At 52.7% G+C, this 27588-nt stretch overlaps 4 protein-coding genes across 14 annotated transcripts; 2 read left to right on the top strand and 2 right to left on the bottom strand.

Annotated features, from left to right (window-relative positions):
- The first annotated feature begins 640 nt into the window (after nucleotides 1-640).
- Nucleotides 641-9759, top strand: COG1 (component of oligomeric golgi complex 1). Of its 3 annotated transcripts, none has more exons than XM_056361995.1 (14): nucleotides 641-958; nucleotides 1034-1278; nucleotides 1698-1879; nucleotides 2255-2425; nucleotides 2526-2679; nucleotides 3553-3763; nucleotides 3932-4720; nucleotides 5039-5185; nucleotides 6156-6317; nucleotides 6636-6763; nucleotides 7340-7448; nucleotides 7918-8027; nucleotides 8133-8208; nucleotides 9585-9759. In XM_056361995.1, exons 1-14 carry the CDS (start codon nucleotides 653-655, stop codon nucleotides 9723-9725), a joined length of 2931 nt encoding a protein of 976 aa, XP_056217970.1. In that variant the 5' UTR covers nucleotides 641-652; the 3' UTR covers nucleotides 9726-9759. The 3 variants fall into 3 exon arrangements, with proteins under 3 accessions (XP_056217970.1, XP_056217979.1, XP_056217960.1); XM_056362004.1 differs by adding an exon at nucleotides 8586-8625 and having other exon boundaries at nucleotides 641-1278; XM_056361985.1 differs by having other exon boundaries at nucleotides 641-1278.
- Nucleotides 9760-10310: 551 nt separating this feature from the next.
- Nucleotides 10311-18809, bottom strand: FAM104A (family with sequence similarity 104 member A). Of its 7 annotated transcripts, none has more exons than XM_056362069.1 (5): nucleotides 18630-18809; nucleotides 16871-16967; nucleotides 12959-13000; nucleotides 12621-12683; nucleotides 10311-10962 (listed from the first exon to the last, which is right to left on the bottom strand). In XM_056362069.1, the coding sequence occupies exons 1-5, from the start codon at nucleotides 18674-18676 to the stop codon at nucleotides 10720-10722; spliced, it is 492 nt and encodes a 163-aa protein (XP_056218044.1). In that variant the 5' UTR covers nucleotides 18677-18809; the 3' UTR covers nucleotides 10311-10719. The 7 variants fall into 7 exon arrangements, with proteins under 7 accessions (XP_056218044.1, XP_056218052.1, XP_056218066.1 ...); XM_056362077.1 differs by lacking the exon at nucleotides 18630-18809 and adding an exon at nucleotides 15031-15143; XM_056362091.1 differs by lacking the exon at nucleotides 12621-12683.
- A 59-nt stretch (nucleotides 18810-18868) lies between these two features.
- Nucleotides 18869-22520, top strand: C1H17orf80 (chromosome 1 C17orf80 homolog). Of its 3 annotated transcripts, none has more exons than XM_056362029.1 (4): nucleotides 18870-20192; nucleotides 20603-20710; nucleotides 20914-21030; nucleotides 21554-22520. In XM_056362029.1, the coding sequence occupies exons 1-4, from the start codon at nucleotides 18956-18958 to the stop codon at nucleotides 21577-21579; spliced, it is 1488 nt and encodes a 495-aa protein (XP_056218004.1). In that variant the 5' UTR covers nucleotides 18870-18955; the 3' UTR covers nucleotides 21580-22520. The 3 variants fall into 3 exon arrangements, with proteins under 3 accessions (XP_056218012.1, XP_056218004.1, XP_056217994.1); XM_056362019.1 differs by having other exon boundaries at nucleotides 18871-20192; nucleotides 21551-22520; XM_056362037.1 differs by lacking the exon at nucleotides 20603-20710 and having other exon boundaries at nucleotides 18869-20192; nucleotides 21551-22520.
- Nucleotides 22521-23755: 1235 nt separating this feature from the next.
- CPSF4L (cleavage and polyadenylation specific factor 4 like) lies at nucleotides 23756-26043 on the bottom strand. Its single transcript, XM_056347578.1, is given in 7 exon segments — nucleotides 23756-23873; nucleotides 24229-24322; nucleotides 24608-24703; nucleotides 24968-25087; nucleotides 25090-25119; nucleotides 25591-25641; nucleotides 25941-26043. Coding segments are annotated over 7 exon segments (612 nt in total).
- Nucleotides 26044-27588: the final 1545 nt, after the last annotated feature.

The raw sequence follows: 27588 nt of genomic DNA, 5'->3' as shown, positions 1-27588 counted from the left end.
CGGGCTGATTTCATCCTGCCTCCGCAGGCTGAAAATACAAGTGATGGAAAGCACAGGTATTGCAAGTTCGAGCCACATAAAAAAAGAGGGAGATAAAAACCGACTATTCAGAGGGGCCTTTTTGTTTCCGGGGAGCATCCCAGCTGTGCCTGCCCCGACACAAAACCACTGGGGACGATTTTGCCAAAGCTGAGCACGAAGAGCACTTTTTTTGTTGTTAAAAACACGTCAGATGGGGCTGGGGGCGTTTTGGGGCTGTTGGAGGGGCCCTCAGCGCCGGGGGGCAGCTCACGGGCCGGGGGGGCCGGGGCCAGGACCCCCAGGGCAGACCCGCCGCGGGGGGGCCCTGGGGGCTCACCGAGAGCTGAGGGGCCCGCTCGGCCCGTCCGGGAGGGAGGGGGGGGGGGGGGACACGCGTGTGTGGAGCGAGAGCGGCACCCGCAGGCCGCGAGGACCGGCCCGTTTCCCCGGGAAACGGGCAACAGCAATTAAATAAATAAAAATTAAATCGGCGTTTTCTCCGCCCCCGTTCCCCCCAGCCCGGCCGCGCCGCCATAGCAACGGCGCCCGGGCGCGGCCCTGCCCTGCACAAAGATGGCGGCGCCCCGCCCCGCCGCCAGCCCGGAAGCGCCGTCCCCTTCCCGTCTCCAAGATGGCGGCGGCCACATCGGCGCCGGCCGCGTCGCGGGCCGGGCCGGCCATGGCGTCGAGGGGCACGGAGGCCGACGCGCTGTTCGAGGCGCACACGGCGGCCGAGCTGCGGGCGGTGGAGCGGCGGCTGCGGGCCGGCATCGAGCAGAAGCGGGAGGAGCTGCGGCAGATGGTGGGCGAGCGCTACCGCGACCTTATCGAAGCGGCCGACACCATCGCCGAGATGCGCCTCAGCGCCGAGCGCCTGCTGGGCGCCGTGCGGGGCCTGCAGCGGGGCGGCGCGGCGCGGCCCGGCCCCACGGCGCCGGTGAGGTGGGGGCGAGGAGCTGCGGCGGGGCGGGGGGCGGCCGCGGAGCCCCCCTCATCCCCTCCTCCCCTCCAGGCCCGGCCGCCGGCTCAGGAGAGCTTCTACCGGGCGGCGGCGCAGCTGAAGCTGCTGCTGGACGTGCCCGAGAGGGTGTGGGGGGCCGTGGAGGCCGGCCGGTACCTGCCCGCCGCCCGCCTGCACCTGCTGGGCGCCCACCTCCGCCGCCAGCTGCAGCTCGACGCGCCCCGGGCCCGCGGCAGCCCGGTGCTGGCCCGCTTCCCCATCCTGCTGCGGCAGGTGGCCACGGCCGGCCACCTCAGGTGGGCCGCTGGCGGCTGCGCGGTGGCCGCGGGGGGGTGTTGTACGAGGAGGGTGGCGGGAGAGCCGAGCGGGCTGCCCGGAGAAGCTGTGGATGTGTCTCGGTCAGGCCGGGTGGGGCTCGAAGCAAGCGGGGCTAGTGGGAGGTGGCTGGGCTGGGGGGGCTTTGAAGGGCCCGTCTGACCCAAACTGGTCGGTGAGGCTATGGCCCCCGACCCTGTGGCTACCCGGGGCTCTCGCTGCCAGCCACCCTGCCCTGTGCCAGCCCTGGGGCAGGGGCACCTCACCCGGCCCCGTAACACCCAGGGAGTCCCCACTGCTGTCAGGGAAATGACACCCATGCTTGGGGGGGTAGCACGTAACCACACCCGAAGATCGCGGTCGAGCACCGAGACCAGTGACTGCCTCGTTCCCTTGCCAGAACCACCATCCTGCAGGAGAGCAAGTCCCTGCTGAAGAGCCAGACCGTGTCGGACCAGGCGGTGGCAGAAGCCCTGTGTGCCATCATGCTTCTGGAGGACAGCTCTCCGCGCCAGGCCCTTGCCGACTTCCTTCTGGCCAGGAAGCTGGCCATCCAGCAGCTTCTCAACCAGCCGCACCACGGTCAGTACGACCAGGCTGCCTCCCTTTTAAAGTTGGGGTAATCACCTTCACTTCATCTCCATCTTGCCCCACAGAAAAGCAGGTGGGTTAGTCCCATAAAGCTCATGATGGTGGGGACACAGCCACATCACGCTGCTGCAGTGGTGTGGCTGACACCGCTGGCAGTGTTTTGACCCAGTGGCAAAATACCACAAAAATTAACAAGCTGAGGGTCTTAAGCCAAGCCCATCTGTAATGGGGAAGCAGGTGGTGCACAGGGCCAAGCCCTTTGCACTCCAGTCCTTGCCTGGAAGGTTTCACTAGAACCACAGGCCTTGAATCACAGGGCTGCTCGTACTGAAGGGGCTGCCTTGGCTGAAAGATGTTTCTCTGCAGGTGCAGGTATAAAAGCTCAGGTGTGTTCGCTGATGGAGCTGCTAACAACTACCCTGTACCAGGCTCATGCTCTCTTCTACACCCTGCCTGAAGGGATGCTGCCAGATCCAGCCCTGCCCTGTGGCTTGCTCTTCTCGACTCTGGAGAGCACCACAGGCCAGCACCCAGCAGGTGAGCACCCAGGGAGCTCTGCATTAGGCCTCTGCCTGCCCAGGTGTGCAGGCAGGGGGTTACGCCATGCTGGGCTGAACCCCTGACCATGTGCTTTCAGAAAGAGGTGGGGTTCTGGAGGAGGAGGTGAAGCTGAGCAGCTGGTTCAGGTACCTCCCCAACTCTGTGGTGGAGTTCCAGCCAGCCCTGCGGACCTTGGCACACCCCATCAGCCAGGACTATCTCAGAGACACGCTGCAAAAGTGGATTGCCATGTGAGTGTGACAGCGTGCCCCTTTGCAGAGCTCTCCCAGACACCCCACGGCCTTTCTGCTGAGGCAGCAGCACAAAAGAAACCCAGGCTTACTTAATTCCTCACTCACTCCAGCCTGGCTGTGCTGCCTTCTGGCTTCCTGCCCAGCACCCCCTCTCCCCAGCAGTTAAACAGCCAGAGGCAGCATACCACCACCCGAACAGCCAGGCTGTAACCCTCTGACAACAGGCCCCCTAGGCTGCACAAAGATGTTTGTCTAGAGCCGCTTTACACTGCCATAACTGCCAGCAAACAAGCACAGAGTGAATGAGAAGATAATCCCTTACCTGGCTCATTTGGGTCTTGATCCAGCACATCCTTCCCTGGACCGTGTAGGGGCAGCCAGATGCCCTTTATTAGAGTTGCCAGCTCTGCCCCATCCCACCTGTGGATGGGGACGGACCTGCAGTCCTGCCCACCCCTCAACAGCCTTGTCAGTTGTGTCATTATCTGATGGAGCCGGCTGGTCCCTGCTGTCAGCTGCAGCCCCCGATGGTGCGCTTCCTGGCCCTAGGCTATTTCCCCAGCAACCTTTCCCACAGCCCCCACCTGCCTTCCCTGCCTGCCAGCTTTCCTGGGGCACCATGCTCCCAGCTTCGACACCTGCCACAGCTCAGGGTTCCTGCCAGTGGGCATGTGGCTTTCCTGTGGGGTCCCATGGTGCAGCTGCCTTGCCAAAAGGCAGAGGTACCCTCAACTCCACAGGTGGTTCTGCAGGCAGAGCCTCCTACAGACAGATTAAGAATTCCCCCACCTTGATGTAGCCGATGTTCTCTCCTGCCTTCCCCGGGGCTGCGTCTGAGCAAATCAGACTGAAGTGAGACGTTGCCTTCAGGTGCAGCGATGACGTCAGGGCCGGGGTCAGCAACCTGCTCGTCTATGTGAAGAGCATGAAGGGCCTTGCTGGGATTCGCGATGCAGTGTGGGAGCTGCTCACGAGCGAGTCCATCAGCCAGAACTGGGAGGCAGTGTGCCGTCGCCTTTTGGACGAGCCTGCGTCCTTCTGGGAGGACCTGCTGCAGAAGCTGTTCCTGGACAGACTAGAGGTGGGCACTGTGCTGCGGCAGTTCATGGGGAGCCTTACTCTGTGCCCCCTCTCGTCTCAAACGGTCCACTGGTGTCTCTTAGCAGCACTAAGTGTGCATTTTAAGCGCTAGGTGGCAGGAGGCATGAGTAAAAGGTGCTTTTTTTCTTTCCTCCTGATTCTGTTCCAGACCCTGACCAAAGAAGGGTTTGACTCCATCTCGAGCAGCTCCAAACAGCTGCTCACCTTAGCCTTGCAGGAACTTGATGTCAAATCCAGCACCTCTGCCCTGAGCAAGCACATCCAGTTTGAACACAATGTGGCCCTGTTCCTGTGGTCGGAGAGCTCCAGCGACCTGCCTTCTGATGCTGCATGGGTCAACGTGGCAAACCGCGGCCAGTTTGTCAAGAGTGGCCTGTCCATGAAGGCCCAGGCACTCACACCATGTGTGCAGAGCTTCTGCTCTGCTCTGGACTCAAAGCTGAAGGCCAGGTTGGATGACCTCCTGTCCTACCTTCCCACGGACTCCTCAGCTGCCAAGGAGGCTGCTCCCACAGTGCAGCCACACTCTGCCTTTGACCGCTATGCTGATGCTGGCACGGTGGAGGGGCTGCTCCGTGACCACTGCATCACCTGCATCCATCAGATACTGGGCTGCGTGCGTGAAGAGCTGCAGAGTGCCCAGAGCCTGCTGGGGGGTCAGGCAGGTGCTCCCAGCGATGCCAGACTCAATGCTGTCCTCTTCATGGCGAGACTCTGCCAGTCCCTGACGGAGCTCTGCCCTCATCTGAAGCAGTGTATCCTGGGCCAGTCGGGCAGCACAGACGTGGCGCTGAAGGAAACGCGCCCCACCAAGAAGCTGGGGAAGGGGAAAGCCCAAGAAGTGACCCCTGTGCAGGCCAAGTGGCAGGGGGTGAAGGCAGAGCTCCTGCAGCAGAGCCTTTTTGCTTACCAGATCTGGAGCTCAGCTGTCACCAAAGTAAGGAGCTGTTTCTCATCACAGCTGCTTCCTGCATAGGTTTCACTCAGCTCCTTGTGATCAGTGCTGCTGCTCCTTAGCTGGCTGCTGAGAGCTCGCCTTGCTGCCGCTGTGCTGCTCAGTCAGCCTGCAGGGAGAGGAGGTGGCACCTAGTGGAATGGTCTCCATCAGGTTCACTCTGGGAGGTGCGGGGGGATGCAGGTCAGCCGGGGGGATGCAGGTCAGCCTTCCCGCAGGCAGGAGCAGGCTGCCCAGCCCTCGGAGTCCTGTTAGAGCTGTCTGTCCTGTGACTGGGTGCTTTTGTGTTTTGTGCTCTAGGGTCTGGTTCAGTGCTTTACCCACACGTTGCTGCTAGGCACAGCTGGCTCTGTCTTGGCCACAGCCACCAACTGGGATGAAATTGAAATTCAGGAGGAGACTGAGTCTGGAAACAGCGTGACGTCAAAGATCCGGCTGCCTGTGCAGGTACGAGAAATATCCGCTCGGTAAACACACAGTTGGGAGGAGAAAAGTGCAGGTTCCCAAACCCACCACTTTTGTCAAATGGTGCTGACCTGCTGTGGAGTTTGCTTGGTGTTACAAGCAGAGGGTAAATGCTCCCTGGTGTTCTTATTTGCTGTTTGAGATACTTGCCTCCTAAGGACAGAGGTCACAGGAAGGAAATAGATAGTTGCTGTTGTATATTCAAATGAATGCGATTGGCCCAGATCTTGTAAAACTGAGCCAAAGAAGGATTTAGGCCTGGCTTATACACAGAGGTCCCCAGGAGAGAGATTTCATGGAAACTGGATGCACTGAAGGACAGGGCTGCAACAGTGGGACTGTGCAAAGTCTAAGAGAACTCTGAGGGCTGCAGCCTTCCATCGGCGGGGTGGTGGTGCGGGAATGGTGCTCAGAGGGACAAAGCAGGTGGTGATTGTGTGGAGGGAGAGGAGGGCTGGGGCAGGAGTTCTGTGCTTGCACGGTATGGGAGGGGCTGGACAGGTTAATAGTCTTTTGTAGTCGACCTTGTAAGCTGAATTTTGTTGATTCCTAAGGAAAAAGCAGCCAGATGAGAGCTTAGGATATCTGGGAGGCCCAGGAGAAGGGCAAGGGAGTAAATAATGAGCCCAGGTAGTGGGTGGTCAGAGCAGGGTCAGTGTTGACAAAACAGGAGCAACAAATATTTCTGTTCTGACTACACTCAGGTGAAAACGTCTAGTAAAAGTACTTTTGGAACTCTGAGGACTGCTATAGCCAAAAGCCTGGTGTGTCAGTAAATAAAAACCCAGGAGATAGTTGAGCCATGCTATAGGAGCAGGTAGGTCTCAGCAACAGAGCTTTGTGGTTGCTGAGGAAGTAGGAAGCTCATGTCCCGAGAACTGAAGCAATGTTGTGCCGCTGATAAAGCTAACAGAGCTTACAGACCACGTGACAGTAACACTGCTTTCAACAGCCATCCTGGTACGTCCAGTGCCTCCTCTTCAACCTGTGCCAAGAGGTGAACCGGGTTGGTGGTCACACACTTCCAAAAGTCACCTTGCAGGAGTTGCTGAGGACCTGCATGGCAGAAGTGCTTGCTGCCTATGAAAAGCTTATGGAAGAGAAGCAGGAGAAGGTATGTGAGTAGAAGCCCTTCCTGCAGCTGGCGTGGGACAGGAGGGTCGCTGGGCACGTGGTGATGCAGCACGCTCCTGTCCCTGGGAACAGAAAACATCTGCCTGTGAAGGCTGGAAAGGGCAAGTACGTTCTTCCCCTGCTTCCCCAAAAATGAAGTCAAAAGGGATCAGAGACCAGGTTGCATGCTCAGAACGGTTCAGTTAGCTTGGTGGTTTCTTGGTGGTGGTGTTTTTCAAACGTTTCCTCTGAAGCAGTCCTTTGGCAGTCTTCTCTGTGTGAGCGAAGAGCCCTGAGTTCCTGACTGTCCTATCTGCAGAAAGCAGGCACCTTCCCTGTGACGCAGAACAGAGCTCTGCAGTTACTCTATGATCTGCGGTACCTGAGTATCATCTTGATGGCAAAGAGCGAGGAAGCAAAAACCAGCAGGATCAAGCATGACTCCAGGTGTGGTCGGATACCAGCAGTAGTTTGCGGGGCCCTAAAACAGTTTATACCTGACCAGCCGTCAGGAGGACGCCTGAGAGTGGTGCCTTTGTGCCCCACAGGAGAAGGGCAGTGCAGGCTCTGAGCTCTGGCATCTTCACTGATACTAATCATAATATAGAAGAAGGGGTGGGATTCTCCGAGAGCTTGGAAACAGTGGGCTGGTCCCCCCTTGCTTGCATGCACAGCGTGCCTGTAGGGCAGTAGGGATACTGTCAGAGTATACCTGTGGAGAGCAGTTAAGCTTCCATCCACGAGTTAAAACCTTGTGTATGCTCCAGTCTTGAGAACTGAGGCATCTCTCTCTGAGGCATACCACAGGGAGAAGGTTCCTCTGCAACAGTAGATGTTGTAGGTTGTATAATATCTGGAAACCCTTCAGGTAGCTGCTGTTCTGCCGAGTAATTCCTGTTTTGATCAGTCACCTCTTGAGGGCAAGTCCCTCACTGTTAGAGGGACCAGTGAAACCACCCTGTTGGCATCAGCAGCTGTGGCTCGGCTGGAACCCCTGACAGGCCTCCTCTGCTCTGCTTGTAGGATTGAGAAGGTGACCGACTTTCTGGAGGGACACATAGATCCATTTGACTTGGACGTTTTCACTCCACACTTTAACAGCAACCTTAACCGCCTGGTTCAGCGAACCTCTGTAAGTTTAAGGAAAAGGAAGTGATGGATCAGGAAGCAGAGCTGCAAAACACGTTTTGAAGGGCAGCTGGGGGATGGCTTTACACACTGCTTAATGCCTAAAGATAACCACTGGCTTACACAGAAACAGGAAGAGTATTTAATGCCAGCTTAAGATAAGAGGAGCTTGCTGAGCTGGCTGCATAGCAAATAATCGTGCATGGAGTTGGCTGAACTTAGTATCTAACAGGATTCCCTGGAGCCTGTGAAATGCTAATTAAGTAGTGCTGAAACAGGCCTAGAACTCAACTATGGTAATAACAAATAATGATAATTAAATGCAAGAGTGAGTTAGAGGGGGGAAGGGAGATCCTTTGTGTTCAAACTTAAAATCGGTAACAAGTGGTGTGCCAATAGACTTGCCAGCAGCATATGGTGTGGTCAGCTCTGCAGTTGCCCCCAAACACAGGCAGCTCCTTTGTGCCTTCTAGGTTCTCTTCGGCTTGCTGACCGGGACAGAGAACCAGTACACAAGCAGGAGCGGCGCTCTGAGCTCCCAGGAGCTCCACAACATCTTGCCGTTAGCATCCAGCCAGATCAGGTAAGGTGCTCTCCTCTTCTGCATGTTCTCATGTCTCTTTGGGAAGCACACCTAAAATTGCTGCTTCCCTGTGACGGGCCACATTTCTTTCCTCTGTATCTTAAGATTTGGACTTCTGCCGCTGAGTATGTCGAGCTCACGAAAGAGCAAGTCTGCTACCAGGAGCACAGAAAGAGTTCAGGTTGGTAACACTGTACCACCTTTTGTCAGTATTTGTTCTCCCACCAACACTGGAGCTCAAGGGGAATGAAGAAAATAGCCAAACAGTTAATATTTAACCTGATTTTTATTTTCGGTAAAATGAGAGAACTATTACAGCAACACAGCTTGAGATGGTTTGGATTTCCCCTTGACCCTCAAAACACCCCCCCCCGATGGCCCCTGTTTTTTGGGCGCCCACTGCTCTGTGGTAAAACATAGGCAATAACCACCATGAAAATGCAGCGAAGACTTACACAGATGAGGCATTTTGAGGTCAATGCATAGAAGACAATTCATGTAAAGATGGCTGCAAGAAACATTGAAGGATGCTAGCTAATTATTTGAACTCCTTTCCAGTGTGATGCTGACCTTTAACTCCTGATGAAGCCTGGCTTGGGTATTGACGCCTGTGTGAACAGAGTGGCTCGCTTCTTTCGCAAAGGCTCTGTGTTGTCCTGCTTCTATCAGTAGACAACAATTATGCTGTTATGTTTCCCTCAGTTTAAAATATCTGCTTAGAGGGGAGTTCTCTATGCTGAGGATTGAGAGAGCCAAGGAATACCTCATTGCTACAGGAAGCAGTATTTAGTAACCAGTTTCCTTTTAGCTATTAAGCTAATAACTCATCTGTGGCAATGTCTTTTCAACTGGGACAGAGGAGTAAAGGTCTGGTTTTAGCACAGCCAAGTGCTGAGATGTTGATGTTTACTCTGCAACTCTTGTTCTCCATTATTCAGACACATTAAGGACCATGTTGACATAAGGGTTGTTTAAAAGCCCAAAGCTTCCTCATATTAAAGGTATTCCTTACCTCTTACACCTCAGCTGTAGTAGAGCATAGAAGTGTGTGGTGATGTGTGGCTCACTCCTACCACTCTCCTCACTTGCTCTGGTGGCAGGTGTGTTCTGCACTAGCTATGCTTCTCAGTTCCCAAGAGACGCTTGCTCCTTTTTTGCTAAAACAGTTCTAGAAAGGCTAAAGTCCATAGTTACTAAAGAACAGCTCTTTGCAAGAGCTACAGCTGTACAGCTGTACTTCTACCATGCTGCTACCCCCTTGCTCAGAGAGCAACAGCCCCTTCACTGCAATTCAGAATCATTTTTTTTTGAGGACTGAATGACATCTGTAAAGTTACCTGTTGCTAACAGCAAGGTGCTGTGCTTCTGCTACTCAGCACTGCCTCTGGCTGTCACTAACCAGGAGTGACACTGCTTAGGTTGTGGTTCAGGTTGCCTGGGAAGAGCTGTTCTGCTGTAGTCTACACCACCTTGCAGCTACTATAGATGAGGGGGTATGGAGAATGTCAAGGGTATGCTGTAATAGTTACTGATGCATTTGTTTTTAAAAACTAACAGGTTCTACCTCCTGCTCTCACACAAGCAGAAGATGAAGTATCACGCCCTGGCTCTTTATTCAGGCAGCTTGTAACAGAGGAGGAAGACACAGCTGCACCTTCTCTTTTCAAGCTGGGATGGCTTTCTGGTATGACCAAGTGATGCAATAAAAATAAAAAAAGTGTGTCTGTGTGTTCATCTACACTGAACTCACTCTCTCCCCATGGCAGGGACTGGTGACAGAAGTGAAGTCCTTTTCCATCCTTAGCCAGATCACAGCATGCTACTTGAGCCAGGCACAGGTCAGGATTGTCCTTGCACTCTGGCTGCTGGAACGGAGGTGTAGCTACTCTTCCACCTCCTATTCCTTAGAAAGCATTAACCTTAAAATCAAACTAAAAAAAACCCAAAACCATAACCAACCTCCACCCTGTAACAGAAAACAAAACATCTCCCAGCTAGAAGTAGGTAGTAGAGCAACGTAAGACTCCTCCCTCCTTTGAAAACCCCTCCCCAGACTACTCACTACTCTTCTCAGTGGCAAACCCAGCAGGCACCTGACACTGGCTACAGCTGCCTCCTCAGCGCTCCCAGTTCTAGTTTCACATTTTCTTTTCAGTACTGCAGCAGTACAGATCAAGCAAGATAAGGCTCATCACATCCTAAGCTGCACAGCTGGGGCATTCCTAAGGGATGCCAGTTACTATCTTATTAACACTAAGTGCTCAAAAAAATTGTGTTGCCAAATAAATTTTTTACTAGTTTATTGAAATTAAAAAAGACTTATAAAACTGAAGATGAACGCTTGAGAGAACTTTACATAAAGCAACAAATTGCTAACAAACAGATTAGGCAGTCTATTGGAATTGGAAATTTTGCAATACTATAACACAGATGTGGATTCCTCAGTCTCCTCTTGACACATACTTTATAACCACCCCAAAAAGAATCCTATAAAAATTGCTTCAAAGCCCCTTTTGCATTGCAATAGTGCAGCAAACCACAAGTAAACAATTTCCTGTTAACCTGTTATTTCAAATATAGACTGAAAAGGCAACAGGCATTTTGTGCAACTCCATTTTAACAAACTTTTAAGTTGAAATATCAAATCTACACAGTGCTGTCCCTTCACAGAAGGCAGGGAACTGCTGGTCCATCATGTAGGAAGGCGTCCCCGGCTTTGTAAGCTGTGAAAGTGTGCCTCCTTCAGGATCTGGTTGATGTGGAAGTAAGGACCTTGGCTTAGTGCAGACTGCTCATGGAAGGACTGAGAGGAGACAGGGCTGGATCCTGCAATTATCGGGTTTAGGCTGGTTTCTGCACCGCACACTCTGTCAGGGCTGTTGATGCTACTGCTACTACAGCTGCTGCTGCTGCTGCCGCTATCGCTGCTGGAGGACTGAGACAAAGAGAAGGTTAACAGCAAAATCACACAGTTTTCTCTCTTGTCCCTAATGAAACACCGCAGGTAAGCAAACAATCTACAGTTAAGTCCCTCCCTTCCAGATTTTTCAGGCTCACATTCAGCCTGATGGACTAATGTAAATCCACCAAGTGCTTTCTTGGCATTCATAGCTTCTGTTATTGCCAACACATGAAAAGCGTCACAGAGCTGAAGGGATGAGCAAGCCTTCACCCAGAGGTTCGCTGACCTCCAGCACATTGGATTTCAATCTTTTGGGTTTAGGCCCACCAGCTCTGTCCCCATGACCCACGTTAGCACTAGTGAAGTTTGCTGAATTCATCCGAGAATTGGAAAATAAAGAACATTCCTACTGAACTGCACGTGTCAGTAAAAGCAGGCAGGGCACAAGGAAAGTTTATCACTTCTGTTCTAGCAGACATTCTAGGTAAGCACCATGCAAAGCATTTCCCTACAAACTGATCTTTCTAAAATGAGATCTGAAGCATCCAAAGCAACAGGCTGTTAAAAACAAATGCAACAGGATACCCATTTTAAGTCTTTGAACACCTTGACAAACATACAACTACTCTTCTCCCAGTTAAGTTTTCCATAATAATTTACTTTCACTGTCGTGTCAAGAGCAACAGGCATTGAAAACTTCCACATGCAGAGAAGAGAACTTATGATTTAGCTTGCGTAGAGGACAGGGCTCATTTGCTAGCATTTAGGATAAACACATTTCATGGTAATGACTGGAAGAGCATTAGCCATCCTTTTCAGTGTTTCAAAGACATAAAACTGTTCGGCTTACACCATTTTAAGGGCTGCTAATAAAAGGTTCTATTAGTTACAGCTGAAATATTTCATTACTGTGCAATATGCTGTTCAGGACAGCACTGCAAATATTTAGGTGCTTAAGAATCAATGAATGGCTACTTTGCCACCCCATAAGAAATAAATTCACAAAAGCAGCCAACATAAGTGACAGCAGATAAAACCCCCACCCAGATTTTTGTAAGTATTAAAATAAAACTACAGAATTCAAAGCTTGGTGGCTACAGCAGAGGAAGACAAATGTAAAGAAGTCCACAGTAATTTAACAGTCAGCACCACATCCAGAAGGCCTTGCTTTGGAGTAAATCTGAAGAATGGCACAAACTGCACCCCACAAGTCAATGAGCAGTGAGAAAGGCCCAGGAAGGCACTGTATGAATGTGTGAGGTGGACCACATCTCAGTGCCAGCTGGAAACCCCGCAGCACTGATTCCACAATCGATCATGACAATTCAACGATATAAATTTCCTTGTTTTGCTAAGCACCAAAAATGCTTCAGTTCTGTTGTAGTACAGCAAGCAAGACAATGGCACCAAGGCTGCACCCACAGCTGGTGTGTTAGGTTCAGCTAGCAAGGAGAAAACAGCAAAACACATGTGAAGTCATTCTTGAGGAAGCAGCAGATGTAACTATATGAGCAACCAGCTCCTTTTCCTAATGCTGCTAACACTAGAGAGGGAGAGAGAACACTAGAAGGACAGAGAGGAGCCACAAAATGGTGCTTGCTAGCCCACCTCATTTTGCATAGAAGCACAAATAACTGAAATGCAACGCTGTTACACTAAACAAGTCACAGCAGCCTTGGAGAGAAACCCACCGCACAGGACACTTTGTTTCCTTTTAGTCTGTGTTCCTTACTGTTTTTCGTTACAGCCACCTTCTGAAAATCAAGGTAAAAATTGAAATGAGAACCTGGTATTACTTACTACTAAAGTCTCACATCTTAACAAATATTTCAAAGTGGTTAATAATTATTACTTGATGCATATCTTAGTTTTTTTTTTAAAGCTGAGATTGTGTCCTGGGACGTGCTTCCTACATCTAAGGCTGTTGACAGATCTGGTTTGTCAGACCCTCTTTATTTCCATTTCTCTAATGCAAAAATTCACTAGCACGTGAAGCCCGTTTATTGCCCAAATCACATCAAAGACCTACCATTTCCCCAGGCTGTGGTGCACATTCTGTTACGCATTTGGACTACAATTAGACAAAAAAAGAATCCTTAAAGTCATCATGTCAGCAATGACAGGCATCTACACAATGAAACAAAGTTTTAAGCAAAAGGGCAAAGGAAAGTAGCCCAACTAAAGTTTGAGTACTTTAAGTATCAAAAGGGCATCTTCAAGGTTTACCTGACTTATTAGCCCCTCTTAACATCACACTGAGTAGCTACAGAAGTTTTAAATAATTTCCAAACAAATGTCCTGATAAACGCGTTAATCTGCTGATCTGTGATGTAGCACCTCACTCACTCATGGCAGGAACTTAAGAAACAGCCACTCAGACCCTGCTGCTCTCAAAATCTTTCAAGATGAGTTTAACAGAGATGTTATCTGGTTCCAGTTAGAATTTAAGACCAGCCCTTCCTCAGTCATGTAATGCTAGAGTGGCACTGCTGCAATACTAGACAAAAACTTTGATTTGAGGGAAGCGACTGCTGCCGTGTGTCAGCAATCTCTACCAATAAACCAACAGTATTTCTAAGCTGTGGGGAACCCTGTCATCGGCCAGAACAACAAAGAGGAACCACAAGAAATCAGGTTTTACAGAAGTTATTTAGGAAGGAAAAGTTAGCCAGAACACTGCAGACTCCCTTCCTTCCCAGGGAAAATCTGAGCAAAGGCCTTTTCACTGGTGATTCCCCAGGTTGCAGAGCACAAGTGCAGGTTCTCACAATTCCCTCGAGCAGCTGCTTGCAGCTGGCCCCTCACTACAGCTGTGCCCGACTGGTGTACAGGCCAGCAGTGACGGGAGAGTAGGAAGGGCTTTCACTGGATTTATTGAGTACCAGGGAAAATACCACAGCTAACCTGGTAAACAAAGGACAGGCTGAACAGGAAGTGAAATGCAGTTGCAAACGCTCTGCTTCGCTAATGTTTAATGCTCGCTGTAGTTCTAGTCTAGCGTTTTCGTTGTGTGCCTGTGCATGGACTGAACTGCAAAGCAAAAGTTTACTGTCATCCCCAGGGTGGCTGTCACCTAAGGAGCGTGGGGGTGGTTTGTTCCAGGAGGAGCAGGAATTGCACATTGTTACAGCAATCTGCCAAGAAGCAGGGCTGACAGGTTGAAGAGAATCTCAGGTTCCCCCTGTGAAAGTCAGAGGCAAGAATGATGTCTACTCTGGGTGAAAGGACAATCTAGCGGGAGAAAGCAGCAATACCCTTTTGTATTAAACCTAGCTCACGTGAGCAGCAGGATTCGAAGTGAGGGACAACATCACTGAACAGCCCATGTTTGAGCTGCCACCAAGAAAAAAAAATATCTCCCCTCATCTTACACATACTGTGGTCAGCTATGAAGAGCAAGACATTAAAAAAACCCAACAAAACTGAAAGAAATCCTGACAAAAGCCAGTTTTAGTAACAAGGCTGCCTGATTTTCATACTGTTATGCTTTCAATTAAAGCACACTCTGTAAGAGAAAACAGTCCACTTTCAACTGAACGAAGGCAAAAGAAATCACCGATTTAGCTAATGTTTCACAAAAAGCAGGTGTGCATATGCCTTTAGATGAAAAGCAATTCTCTTCTCCTGTACTCTTTGAAGTTACAAATTGCTCCTACACACACACTTTCTCTCCTAGTTCAATATCCTAAAGCTAGTGAAGATTTTTAATCAGCAAGAGCTGTCTTTGCAAATGGTGAAGTATCATAAAACTAAATAAAAGCACTGCAAATGGCCAAGAATTTTGAAGTGACATCAATCACAAGCACTTGTGCACTGTAAGCACAGTAATTTCTCCATTTGGCACAAGAAACCCTTAAAGAAACATTTGAATAGTACTGACTTCAGTTTCTGGGCATGCTCAGTTCAGTAATCCTACATTACAAGAAAACAAACAAACAAAATCTATTCATCAGTAGATGACATTGTGAATTTTGTTCCCTCAAGAAAGGGAACATTGATTTTTGTAAAACTGTGTCCAGCAGGCGCATTCCCCCACTTTAGCATCAACAGTAAGAAATTATCCTTGTCTGCACATCAGGGTTTAATGTGTTAAAAACATACCTGTACAACACAAACGCATGCATGAAGCAGGAGTCCTAATGTTAGCCTCAGCAACTGAGCTCTGCACTGCCTGCGCTGGTGGCGGGGCAGACAGCTCATGCCCATGCTGTTCACTTGCAGGCACCCCAAACAAAACAGCCATTAAGGACAGAGTTAAGGTCATCCGCTCTTGTGTGGCTACTACAAGACTATTTCCATTTCTGCATTTTAGCAGCTTTGCCCAGTCAAACGCCAAGTGTTCATATGACAAGCAAAGGTGCTTCTGCCACTCACCATTAAGGTTTTTCCTGATATTCTTAATTTCATTACTCCTACTTCAATCCCTTGTTCCACACTAAATTCTTCCTCCTCCCGCCACAAAGCTTGTTTAGCCATTAACTACTCTACACATGAAGAGGCATTTAACCTGTTGGACAAGTGATTCAGTGTCAGATGGCAAGCAGCTATTTATGATTCTACCCGTTATACCCGAGAAGCAACACCAACTTCAACCCAGCAAGTCTTACTTCTGGCAAAACAGCAATACAGGAACCAGGAATGTTTTTCATCATGGCAAGTTTCTTTGTGATGAATGTCTCGGCTGTTAGAGCACTTTCTATACAACATCGCCGACTACCACATCAGCTACTTGCAAAGGTGTATGGGTTAAAAGAAAGTCTCCCTCACAAAAGGAACAGTGGGATACAGAGCTTTGTATCATTTTAAATGTCAATCTACATTTGAAACCATTATCATATGATAAAAGATATGTTGCTCAAAGTTACACAGCACTAAATACTTCCTGCAAAGTACAGTCAGTATTTCAATATAACCACAGTAGTTTGTAACTACTCATTACAGTCAATCCTCAGAGTGAGAAGGCTGTACAAAAAACTATAAGGATATTTCAAAACACTTAGAGAGAAATCCTTTCCATTAACTTCCAGGAGTTATTCCTTTAACAAACCAGGAGGGAGCCTCTGCTCTGCATGATCTTTTTCATTAACATTTTGCAACAGAACTACATTGCTAATTAGAAATGCATACAGTGAATTTTCAGATGATTAATACAGGCAACAATTCAGGAAATCTGGCAGCAGTTTGGAAATGAGCATTTTTTTTAAAAAAAAATAATCTCATAGCCAGCAAATTGTACTATCCTGGAACACCTGTCATGCAAGCGATGAGAGAATAAGTGACAAATTATCCCACGTCCAGCAAAAGATCACGGTAAATATGAGTAGAAACCAAATAGTTTGAGTTCCAATGTTTCAGCTGTGAACAAGTGAGTCTTGCTTAAACCAGCAAGTTCTGTCAGAGCATTTTTTAAACATCAGATAAGCACTACTGCTTGCAACAGGCACTTTGTGTATCACACTAGTTGGAATGCTTTTTGACTTTCCACCACAAATAATCACATTAGTGTAAGTAAATGCTAAGTTGGAAGAGTAGATGACCAGGCAAAGTGACCACATGCACTTGTAATCTACCCTAGTCATCTCCTTGGCTCTGGGTATGTTACAACTCATTTCAGACAGCAGAACTAGAAGTGGCAGCAAATGCTTTTCTTGTATCTTCACTTGGGTGCTACACATCAGTATTTGAAATACTTTAACAGAAATATTCAGGTCAAAAATAACCAGGTTCACTGGAAAACATGCTGGTTTCCAAACCACATTTCACAGATTTCAATCTCTTAAGTACCTAACAGAGTCAAACCTCATGACCTCATACACAAAGCAAAAAAAAAAAAAAAAAGTGTTTTCATTAACTACTGTCCGTGAATAAAATTTCACAGAATATTCAAACCATTATTTAAATCCAGCATTAAAGGAGACAATTTGCCCGAGAAGGCTCTCACCTCAGTGTCCCAAGAGTCCTGAAGGACAGTATTCCTGGTACTACGTTTTGTCTGGGGAACATGACAGTCATCCTCATTGCCATTCCGTCTCCTCTTCCTGAAGAAAGTTCAGGAAGAAAGGAAAAAAAAATATTATCAGCTTACTGAATATGCCTTCTGTTTTGTTCTACAAAAAAAAGCGGGAGAACTTGAGAAAGTAACAATGGTATATCTAAACCTCTAAGGTGCTGTGGACTTTCATATTCTTTTTAGCGGTTGTCTACAGAACAGAGAGAAAACGATTACGTTTCTCACCAAGCAGCCAGGCTGATGCTGTTGTATCAGTTTAAGGGACGTGGAGTCACACCTGCCATTCAAACCAGTGCTGAGCATCTTTCTAAAACTCGTTTGACAATTCTTAGCCTTGCAACTGCTCTCAGTACTCGGGCATGTCTAAAAATAAGCCTGGGACTTTGACTGACACCTGACAGGCTGAGAAAAGCAGCCCGGAAAAGTAGCTGTGACCATACTTCCAATAAATACCTGATTATGTTGATCTTGCTTACATAGGCCTGCAGTTAGCGCCTATGTATCATTTGCTTTATTCAGTCTCTCCACTCTGACAGCATTTGAAGTCAAGTTACATTCCTGAGCAACATTGCTTTCCATGTGGAAAGTTCTGTCAGAAAACACCTCATGGAAGACAAACCCTTCCCCGCTTCTGATACATTTGCCATCCTCTTATGACATCAGTGTTGCTTCACAGCAGCTGATCAACAACAGTAACCTAGAAATCCTGCAGACCAACATCTCTCAGTGTCTGCAGAATTTTAGTATTAATATCAAATGATTTTTCCCACACTACAACCACCACAGGTCACCCAGGACCTCAGTGTGCTGGGTACTATCCGAATTATAGGATAGAGCTGTTTGGTGCCTGAAAATGAGTATGTACTCAAATGAGTCAAAATGGACTCAAGTGAGGTATTTATAACCAAATCTTTTCTTACAGACAAGCTTCTGCAGCAGACTCAGCTACCAGTATTTGGTCCACGCCTACAGACCAGGCGCTGCCACCTCACTCTCCCATCCCAGGGATGCCCACAGCACTCTCAGCCGCTACCCACCACCGTCCACTGGCTTCTCCCTCTCCTGGAACCACTCTTCTCAGAGAAGCCATTTCTCTCCCTGCTCCACACCGGCGTCGCCTCCAGGCCCCTCCTTCTCTTAACGCCGGCAGCCCACAAACAAAGTCAACACCTCCATCGCCCCGGTCTGCCCTGCTGCCTCACAATGCCGGGCGCTCACGGCCCAGCTCCTGCGGCTTCACGGTCCCTCCTGTTTCTCCCCCACCACGCAACAGGGCCCGCCTAGCAACGGCCCCCCAGCACACCGCAGGCCCCCCATACCCTCGCCGTTCTCCACGCCCGTTTGATCTCCCGAAGGCAGCCAGCCGCCCCCCCGCCCCCGGCTACACCCTTACCGCTCACCGCCGCCCCAGCCCCAGCTTAAGCCCCTCCAGAGCCCAGGGGGCTGCCCCTCCCCAACCGGCCCCCTCGCAACTCGGCCCATCCGCGCACCTCTTCGCTCAAGCCGGCCCCTTTAGGGCAGCGCAACCCCCTCGGCCGCCACACACCCTCCCCACCCCGAGACACCCCGCCGCGGGGCCCGAAGGCCTGCCCCCGCGAGGCCGAGCCCCCGCCGCTCGGCCCAGGCCCCAGCCCAGCCACCGCCTCCCCTCAGGCCGCGCTCCCCTCCCCCACCCCGGCTCGTCCCCCACCTCTGTCTGGCTCCTCGCTCGCTCGGCAGCGGCTGCCGGCAGCTCATGGCGGTCTGGGCTGAGCTCTACGAGGCGGGACGGAGAAAGGCGAGAGGCTGCGGCGCGGCCCCGCCGCCCACCGCTGAGGAGAGCCGACCCCGTCCGGCTCCAACCGCCGCTTCCGGCGCCTCCGCCTCCTGCGCCTGCGTAAGGCCCTCCGCGGGCCGGCCCCGCCCCCGGCGTCACAGCGCGCGCCGGGCGGCCGCGCATGCGCAGGGCCCGGGCCCCGCCGGGGGTGGCGGCGGCTGCGGCTGACGGCAGCGCGGCCCGGGGAGGGTGGCGGGGCCATGGCCGCCGCGCCGCCGGGGCGGGAGCTGTGCCCGCACTGCCGCAGGCCCTTCAAGCGGCTCCGCGCCCACCTCCCGCATTGCAAGGCCGCGCCGAGCCCGGCCCCCGGCAGTGCCCCGCGGCCCGGCCCAAGCCTAGGCCCAGGCGCTGGGCCCTCCACGCCCGGCGGCGGAGCCGGCCCCGGGGCGGGCAGTGGGCCGCGGGCGGCAGCGGCCGGTAAGAGCAGCAAGCGGGCGGCCGGCCCCAGCGTAGGGCTGCCCGCTGCGGCCCCCCGGGAGGCGGCGGCCCGGAAGGGGAAGGCGGCGGCGGCCGAGCGGGGTGGGGGGCCCGGCCCTGAGCCTCGCCGCCAGCCCGGTGGGCGCGGCGCGGCGCGGCAGGCGGATCCCGCGGTGCAGCGCGGAGCCGGTTGCCTTGGTTTGCTCCCCGAGGGGATTAAAGATCCACCTGAAACGCTGAGAAATGGGCTGAGAATAGTCACAGAGAAGCAGCGCGCCGGGGTGACCGGGGAGAGGAGCGGGGGCACTGCCGCCGGGAGGCACTGCACACACTGCGCCCCGGCGGAAGGGCCGGATCCAGGCAGGATCCAGCAGGAGGGGATAACGGTTGCAGAAACCACACACAGAGAGACGCACAGCCATGGAGCTGTGGAGAACGTGTCTGCCAGCAAAAAGGGAGAAAAAGGCCGTAGTTTAAAAGCAACAAAAGCCCACGTACTTCAAGATCCCCCTGAAACTGACTGCAGAAGTGGCCCTGGTGACCTCATTCAGCAGGAGGGAACAGACAAAACAGTGACAGAAGAGAAGCAGGTGTGCCAAGAAGTTGATGTGGAACATAAAGCCCCTCTTCCTGCTTTGCATACCAAGAACCTCCATCTGTTATTGACAGAGCAATTCAGAGGTCACAATGAAGGGACGTCCAACAATTACCTAACCAGCATACAAAAGCATAGAGAGCGCAAGAAGCAGATGGCTGTAGTTTCTGAGCCCATCCTGAATGCAAGGAGGGACTCTGAGCTGGCACTCCCGCAGTTCTTGCTCCACACCTCCAAAAGCCAACCCATCTGTCCATCCCAGGCCTCTGGCAGGAATGTGCAGGCAGGTGCCATGGGCTTGGAGTGGTTTCCAGACTTACATCCTAATTATGATGGGCTGAGCATTTTTCCAGGGAAGCCTTTCCAAGAAGGCAGGAGGATCACAGTGAAGACACCAAAGGGCAATTTTGCAGAGGGACAGCAAGGTAACATGAGAAACAAAAGTCTTCGTTGCTGAGATTTACTGTGGTGTCAGGCTAAACTGTCCGATAGGAATGGGAAAGGAGGGGATGGGAATTCTAAGCTGCTGGGCTTGTTCAGAGAGGAGTCCAGGAAGGATCCAAGGCAGTTAACTGTTCAGCCCTCCAGCCTGCAAAACCAAAGGTTTATGTTTTTATTTAGGTTTAAGTCAGGCTTTTGCATGTTTGGGCTGATGGAGTGAACTCACTTTGTGGTAGACATGATTCACTCTTCATTTCTGAGGAGTCAGTCTCAAGCCACTTGCAGCCGTGTCAGATACCAGGTCTGTGCTCACCGTGCAGCACAGGGGACACAAGCACCACAGCCATTGCCCTCTCTTTCCACCCTTTGACCACTCTGACTTCTCACCACACAGGTCCCCTCTCAGAAAGGCATCTGATGGATGTAAGGCTGGGGGAGCTGCCCATGTGGCTGGCCACCTGCAACTTTTCTCCCCAGGGGCTGCTTGGAGGAGTGCAGAAAGGTGAGGCTAAATTCCTGGCTCTTGGGGCAGAATTGTCCCACTTCATGATTTAGTTGCTGCAGCCTGGTCCAAGTGGCCAGTCTGGATCTTTACCAAGAAGTAAATAAAGAGAGCCCAGCAATTTCACTTTGAAAAGTTACATGGAAACCAATGGATTCTTAAGGCCTGTGCATGATTTGACCTTTGCGTTTCTGTTCCAACAGCCTGGAGCAGCTATTACAACAGATACATCAACATGAAGAGGGGTGGACCAGTTGGGATCTCCATGCTGCTGGCTGGATACTGCCTCCTCAGCTATGGCTGGAACTATCAGCACATCAGTAAGATTTCCTTCTTGGTGTCTGTCTTATGTCAGGAATTCTCACTTTTGCAGCATGTCAATTCAAGCTCTGAAATAATTTAAATACTTCACAGTTAAGATTAATACCAGAGCTCAGAGAACAGTATTCTGACCTGGCTTAGGTAGGCAGAAGAATTTAGCTAACAAAGGCAGCAATAGCAGTTGCTGGTTCTCACCTTCTCCCTGGAGAGCACTAGGAACAGTCAGTAGCACTTTTAAACCCTGCATAAAGCAGAGGGAGGAGATACTCCAACACTAAGCACCCATTCCCTGGATTTACTCATAACTGACAAGGGATTTACTGGTGTTTGTGTAGTTTCCTTAGCAGCATTTGCTCTCATGTGCCATTCTACAGCACATGAACAGAGAAGACTGCCGTCAGTTTCATGCTCATCACTGCTGGGCAAAGCACATTCATGTAGTCCCTGAACATAGCACTGTGCTAACACTGTTCTTTGTTGTTTGTTTTTTTTTTTTCCTCCTCTCCCCTGTTTTTCTAGAAGGTCGTCGCTGGCGTAAATACCACTGAAAGAAGCTGAAACAGCACCCAAGGAACCATCACCAGTGTTTGACTGTTGAGTCATCAGAAGTGCTCAGAACCGGTACCCCAACAGGGATTCAAATAAGCAAAGGCCCATTTACTGTCAGAGACAGGTTATGTAGTTGAGGGCTGCTCTTCAGTTACCCTCCTGTAGATGCCGACAGTAACAGCCTGTGGTTACTGCTTTGTTCAGGCAACACTTTGTACTGAAAGAGGTGTTGAGAGCCACCCATCCGAGGTCTGGATGTAGTAGAGTTGCTATAGCATGCAGAACCCAGATCTCTGGCTTTGGGACAACACAATCTATATTAACAGCACAGGTCAAGGAGCTGTCCTGTTAACTGACACATATGTTGTAGTCAGAGTGTTTGGCAGTACAGTTTGTGATGGGTTGTGGCTTCAGCCCTTTAAGTTAGCAGAGTTGTACCAGGCACAGCCCACCTTTTACTTACCCTTCTCCACAGGGAGTGGGATGGGGTTTGCTGCCAGCTGGCAGGAGAAGGGTGGTTTCTGCAAGGCCTTTCCACAAAGGACACCCAGCCCCCCGCTTTGCCGTCAGCATGGCGCTAGTGGGACTGCTGAGGCTCTGAGGGAGGGACCTTTGTGAAGGCATGAAAGCAGCAGCACTGAGACCACAGCGCCCTATTTCTGGAGGAATAAAAGTCCATTGGATTAGCTGTTGTGCCCAAAGGGCAAACCGATGTCTGCATCAGACAAATGAGGACAGTTATGAGAGTGCTAGTTGTAGCCTGCCATCACCAAACATGTCTGGAAAAGGATTGGTCATGTGACAGGCATGAAGGGTAAAAGAAAAAAAGCCAAGAAGCCTGAACTGTTTATTCAAAGAGCAGTGCAGTAGTACTGTGTCAGAGGTGTTTCACCAAAAACTCCCTCTCACCAGCAGTAAAAACCTTTGTGAGTTTTCCTTTCCTGCTTGGTGTCATGTGTTCTCAAACATGGTGCTTCTTACCCTGTTTTGCAGGGGATTAGCACACCCACACCCTCATCTGCCCAGGACCCCAGCACAAGCTGGTCCCACACCCCATCAAACCTGTGATTGCATAGGGGCAGCGGGAGCAGTCACTGTCCACACACAGCCGGCTGCATGGGAGGGAACAGAGGCAGCTGTGAACAGTCCCACTTCAGTTGCATTAGGGAAGCTGTGACCTCTCTGCTGTTTGTGCAAAGACCTGTGAGAGCTGGTGCTGAGCAAAACCAACTGGCTTTTCCAGTCCAGCAACTGCCGTGGTAGCTGTCTCACTGGCTTCATTGCGCTGTATGGTGTCCTTCCACAGTCCATGCGGGAGCACTTGAGTCACTTCCCCAGCAGGATTTCCAGCTGCATCTTCCACACTTGGAGCCGTAATGACCTTTCTCTCCACACTGAAGGGTCAGGGAGAGGCAGGCATCAGTTTGTGCTGGATCAATCCATCGCCACGTTACCACACGTTCATTTTCACACTGGCAGCAAGCAGGCTAATGGACCCTGCCTCCTTCCAGCATGGCTCTCGCCTGCCAGCAGCAACCCAAGACCTCCAACTGCAATAAACCAACCCAGAGGGACACTAGGGTTCACTGATCTCCAGGCCTATTCCACTGGATGCCAAGTATTTATTACCACAGAAGTCCCTTCACATGCTGCCAGGTTATTTCAGTCCGAGTACAGCTTACAGCTCTGCCCAGTTGGTTCACACACCAGCTGCTCGAGGGGGCAGGCTGCAGGGCCAAGAAACATGGCCCAGGGAGAAGACAGACATCAAGTCAAGAAAGCTGTGGGAGCCCCCATGCCACACCCTGCCCCTTGCCATAGCACTTCACCCCCCCCCCAAGGTGAGGTCATTGCTCCCAGCCCACCCAGTCCCAAAAACACTGACCTTGACACAGGTACCTTGTTCAAGTGAGCACTATGGGCCCAGGGAGCAGCTGTTGGTGTCCCACAGCTGTGCTGCCAGGTGCTGGGTAGTGCCAGTGGCTGGCAGAGTGGTCTCCATGGGCGGCACATCCTTGCATCCACTCCCCTCACCAGCAGCCAGATCCAGCCCCCAAGGATACCCAGCTCCCTGGGGGGAAAACGGTGGGAGAGGCTGTTGGCAACTGCTGTCCTGCAGGCTCGCACATGAGCTGGGGCAGAAGCAAGAGCTGTGGGGCAGGGGCAGCTGGCGCATCACCCCGATGGGCAGAGGCACAGAGCGAAAGGGCCTCGACTCGAGAGAATGGCATAGGACCTTCTCTGCGTCACCTTGGATGGATCCGTGCTGCTTGTCATCAGCCTGGCCTTGAGGCTGGAGAGGGATAGAGGACAGGCAGTTACTCCCTGGGACACGGCAAGCGGTACCCCCAGATCCCCCTGTGGCTCCCACAGCCTCTCAGGGCTATCCCAGGGCTCAGGCAGCTGGTCCAGGCACCCCCATGGGGACCGGGGCTGTCCCCTGCCCACCCACCAAAAACCCTGCGGTCACCAGCTCAGGCTGGACATGGGGAGAGACCAAAGGGGTTCGGTGAGTCCAGACAAGGACCCAAAGCAACCTTGCCCTTGACCCAGACACTGCAAGGGCCACAGCCACCTCCTCAGCCTCGGAGAGGGGGCTGTCCCCCAGCTGCATGCTGAGTGCCCCCCCCCCCCCCCCCAGCACATACTGCATGAATTTGCACTTGGGTCCTTCTGGGCAGAAGCCAACGAGGTAGTTGGCACACATCACCCTCCGTGTGTGCTTGTACTTGCACAGGGGACCTGCAAAGGAGAGGTTCTAGTTTACGGGGGCACAGCATCACCCGCAGCCCTGCAGGGATTTCGGGAGCAGCCCCATTCCCCTTCAGCTCTGTGGGGTCTTTGCTGCCTCAAGCCCAGATCCCCACCGGGCGCCTGGTCCCACTCCCAGGCAGTCCCCAGACAGCCCACTGGTTCACCCTGCTCTGGCTCAGAGGTGGCAGGAGGTCGGGCCAGCAGTGGGGTCCAGACCCCCCATCACCGGTGGGCAGATAACACGGGTGGCCCCTGCTCACCCCAGCAGCTCACCCTGCCTGCAGAAGCCACGGTCGTACCAGGGACAGCCCACGGTGCTGGCAGTGGCATCAGTGTGCTTGAAAGGACAGTCCTTGTTGCTGCACTGGCCTGTGGGAGCAAGTGATGGGACAGTGCTCGCTCAAGCCAAACACAGTGGCAATCACTCAAGGATGCGCCGAATGAGAGGAACCAAGGTGCCCCAGGAGCACTCCAGGCTTGGCTTGGGGACCAGTGGCCCTGCGTGGGTGCCAGTGGCATTTCTTCCCACAGACAGGAGGTGGCATCAGGTGCTTGCTCGAGGCCAGACCCAAGGAACATGGGTGCTGGGGTGGGAGAGGCTCCCTGGGGTCCCCAGCCCTGTCCCACACCTACCGAACTTGGAGAGGAAATAGCACTCGGGCATCTTGGTCACATCGTACTCATGCAGGAAGTCGCAGCCATCGCCCTTCTTGCGGAGCCCACACAGCCAACGCTTGCAAGCCACCATCTTTGCCCGCTGACATGCTGGAAGGGGCACTGCACACCTAGCCACAGCACACACCCACTGCCACAGCCCGCCTGCGCCCCCAGCCCCTGCCGTGGCAGCCCCTCCAGTCCTGCCTGCACTCAGGACCCACCTCCAGCCCCAGCACCTTGGCTTGGGACATGCCAGCAGGAGCTTTCCCAGGTGTGTGGGAGACTTGCAGCACCCATGGGGTGCACAGCACTTGAACCCTCCCAGGGGAACCAGACCTTGGTAGTGCCTGGGGGACCAAGCCCTCCCCAGTGCAGAAGAGTAAAAGTATTCATCCAAAGGGCCAGGGGAACAGGGGGCTCTGAGCAGCATTAGCATTTTGGGTAAAAACTCTCCAACCCACTGGCCATGGTGTCATGGAGCGATCTGCCACGGACGTGGGCTGCTTGTGGAGCAGAGCGGGGGCCTGTCTGGCTCCCTGGTGTCCCCATATTCTTGTAGGGTGGTGCCAGTCCCATCCCTGTCCCTTCTCAGCACTCGCCCCTGGTGCACAGCCCTCAGTGGAAGAACTTGCAGACAGCTGCCCTCAGCTCTGTGGGGGAAAGCAGAGCAGAGAGGTGCTCACCCACTGCCCCCAGTACTGGCACCACTGTGCCATCGTGGGCAAAAGCATCTCAGCCCTCTCCACTAGCAGCCCCCCCAACACGGTGCCAGATGGATCCATGAGTGAGCAATGCCCGGAGCAGCCTGGCCTCAGGCAGGAGCCCAGTGAGGAGGCAGGACAAGAAGCACCCAGGCATTGTGGTGGATGCAGCAAGAGCCAGGAGCACCAGCAAGGAGGAGAGCCCCAACACCTCCCAAGGATGCCACAGGACCTTGTCTCCAACTTACTGCCCATACCTGGGAAGGGCAGGGGCTGAGCTCCTCGCTGCTGCTCCACATCAGCCTCCAAGTCAAACCTGATCTTCTCCACACCAGCCACCAGCTCCTGCATCACCCCTGCTCCAGCAAGAGTCACCTCCAGCACAGCACAGGCAAGGAGCACTGCAGCAAAGAGGCTGCTCAAGGAACACACAGATGTCCCAAGGGAGCACCACACTCTGCAGCTCATCAGGCCCCAGCAGCACTCAGAAACCCTCCTCCTCCTCCCCAAGCCAGAGCAAAACCAACACAAGCAGCAGCTCAGAGCACTCAATTTAGAGAGAGGAGCTGCCCACATCTGATCTCAATTTGCAGCCGTGATTGCCTGGTGCCGCAGCCCAGCTGCAGGGAGCTCAGCCCCAGGCCCCCATCCCGTCCCCCGTAATTGCCTCTCAGCACCGACATCTGCTTTTCCTCCAGCCTCGGCTCTAGGGCAGAGCAGCTGGCCCACATCTCCCCAGGAGCAGTGAGGTCTTCTGGGGCTGGCCATGAGCTGGGTTAACCCCCTCCCACCGGGGCTGCTGCTCAGCCTTGAACAGAGCCACATATGGCCTGAGTGCCATAACAAAATGTTCCGACAGCAAGGGACAGATCCTGGGTGGGTTTTGTTGCCATCTGAGTGTTTTCAGCATTGCTGGGTGCACAGCATCATCATCCCCAGCCCCGCTCACCAGTGCCTGGTGCCCAGCAGGACAGACCCACGTCCCTAGGCTCCTGGTGGGCACAGCTACGTCACACCTCGCATCCTGATGGGAAGCCCCTTTGGTCCCCACTGCCAGGTTGGGGGCTTGTATTGCATGCCAGGCTGCAGCGGCACGTGCTGGGCACAACCGTGGTGCCACACTGCTTCCCGGAGCTGCTGGGAGCCCACGCAGCCCTGGGTGGGTTTAACCTAATGCTTCGTCCCTCCTCCATCACGCGGCTCTTCTGGCCACGCACATCCACGGCACGCGCCCGGAGCGACGTGGCCTGACACATCGGGGATGGAGACCTGCTCCCATTCTGTCACTACCTATAAATGCACTGGACCAGTGCTGCCCGCCTGCCGGAGCACTGCCTGCGGGTGCTGTGGCCGCAGCCCTGCGCAGGGTGCTGTGCACTGACCTGACACCGAGTGGCCATGCCGTGCACATGCCAGGTCCCACACCAAGATGCCCACCCTGTGCTGTGCAGAGGGGTTTTGGGGAGTCTGCGGGGGCAGCCCAGCCAACCTGCCCTCCCCTGCAGCAGGCACTGGCTGGACACAGCTGGCATTGCAGTGGTGCTGGCATTACTCCCCACTAGACCGGGACCTGTTGCACTGGCCCTGTGCTTGCTCATAATGTGCCAGGGCCACCATCCTGTCCCATCGAGTGGGGCCATATCCCGTGTGCGCTCAGCAAGCCAGCGTGCACTTTCTGCTCCATCAGCTTGCAGCAGCATGATGCTGCTGAGCAGAAGGCTGGAGCTGACAGGTGTCACAAAGATCACCATTGCCAAGTGACAGTCATAGGCGGCTAGTGCCAGGGGGCCCAGGGCCTATCCTCTCCTCACAGCACCAGCGAGGCCCTGGGGAGCAAGGAGGTCCCAGGAAGGGGTGCAAGCCCCAGTGACCTACCCTGCCTTGCCTCTTTCTATC

Source organism: Falco biarmicus, chromosome 1 (genome assembly GCF_023638135.1).
Source record: "Falco biarmicus isolate bFalBia1 chromosome 1, bFalBia1.pri, whole genome shotgun sequence".
Classification (NCBI taxonomy): domain Eukaryota; kingdom Metazoa; phylum Chordata; class Aves; order Falconiformes; family Falconidae; genus Falco; species Falco biarmicus.
The sequence above is the reverse complement of the archived record's forward strand: the minus strand, read 5'-3'. Positions and strand labels throughout refer to the sequence as shown.

Excerpts from the sequence above, each read along its gene's own strand:
- C1H17orf80 (XM_056362019.1), top strand. The coding sequence starts at position 18,956 with ATGGCCGCCGCGCCGCCGGGGCGGGAGCTGTGCCCGCACTGCCGCAGG. Across the intron at positions 20,193-20,602 it reads TTTTGCAGAGGGACAGCAAG|GTCCCCTCTCAGAAAGGCAT; the intron begins GTAACATGAGAA and ends CTCACCACACAG. Across the intron at positions 20,711-20,913 it reads GCTTGGAGGAGTGCAGAAAG|CCTGGAGCAGCTATTACAAC; the intron begins GTGAGGCTAAAT and ends CTGTTCCAACAG.
- COG1 (XM_056361985.1), top strand. The coding sequence starts at position 653 with ATGGCGGCGGCCACATCGGCGCCGGCCGCGTCGCGGGCCGGGCCGGCC. Across the intron at positions 1,279-1,697 it reads GCCACGGCCGGCCACCTCAG|AACCACCATCCTGCAGGAGA; the intron begins GTGGGCCGCTGG and ends TTCCCTTGCCAG. Across the intron at positions 3,764-3,931 it reads TGTTCCTGGACAGACTAGAG|ACCCTGACCAAAGAAGGGTT; the intron begins GTGGGCACTGTG and ends ATTCTGTTCCAG.
- FAM104A (XM_056362069.1), bottom strand. The coding sequence starts at position 18,676 with ATGAGCTGCCGGCAGCCGCTGCCGAGCGAGCGAGGAGCCAGACAGAG. Across the intron at positions 13,001-16,870 it reads AGGACTCTTGGGACACTGAG|TCCAAATGCGTAACAGAATG; the intron begins GTGAGAGCCTTC and ends GTCTAATTGTAG. Across the intron at positions 10,963-12,620 it reads GAAACAAAGTGTCCTGTGCG|TCCTCCAGCAGCGATAGCGG; the intron begins GTGGGTTTCTCT and ends TCTTTGTCTCAG.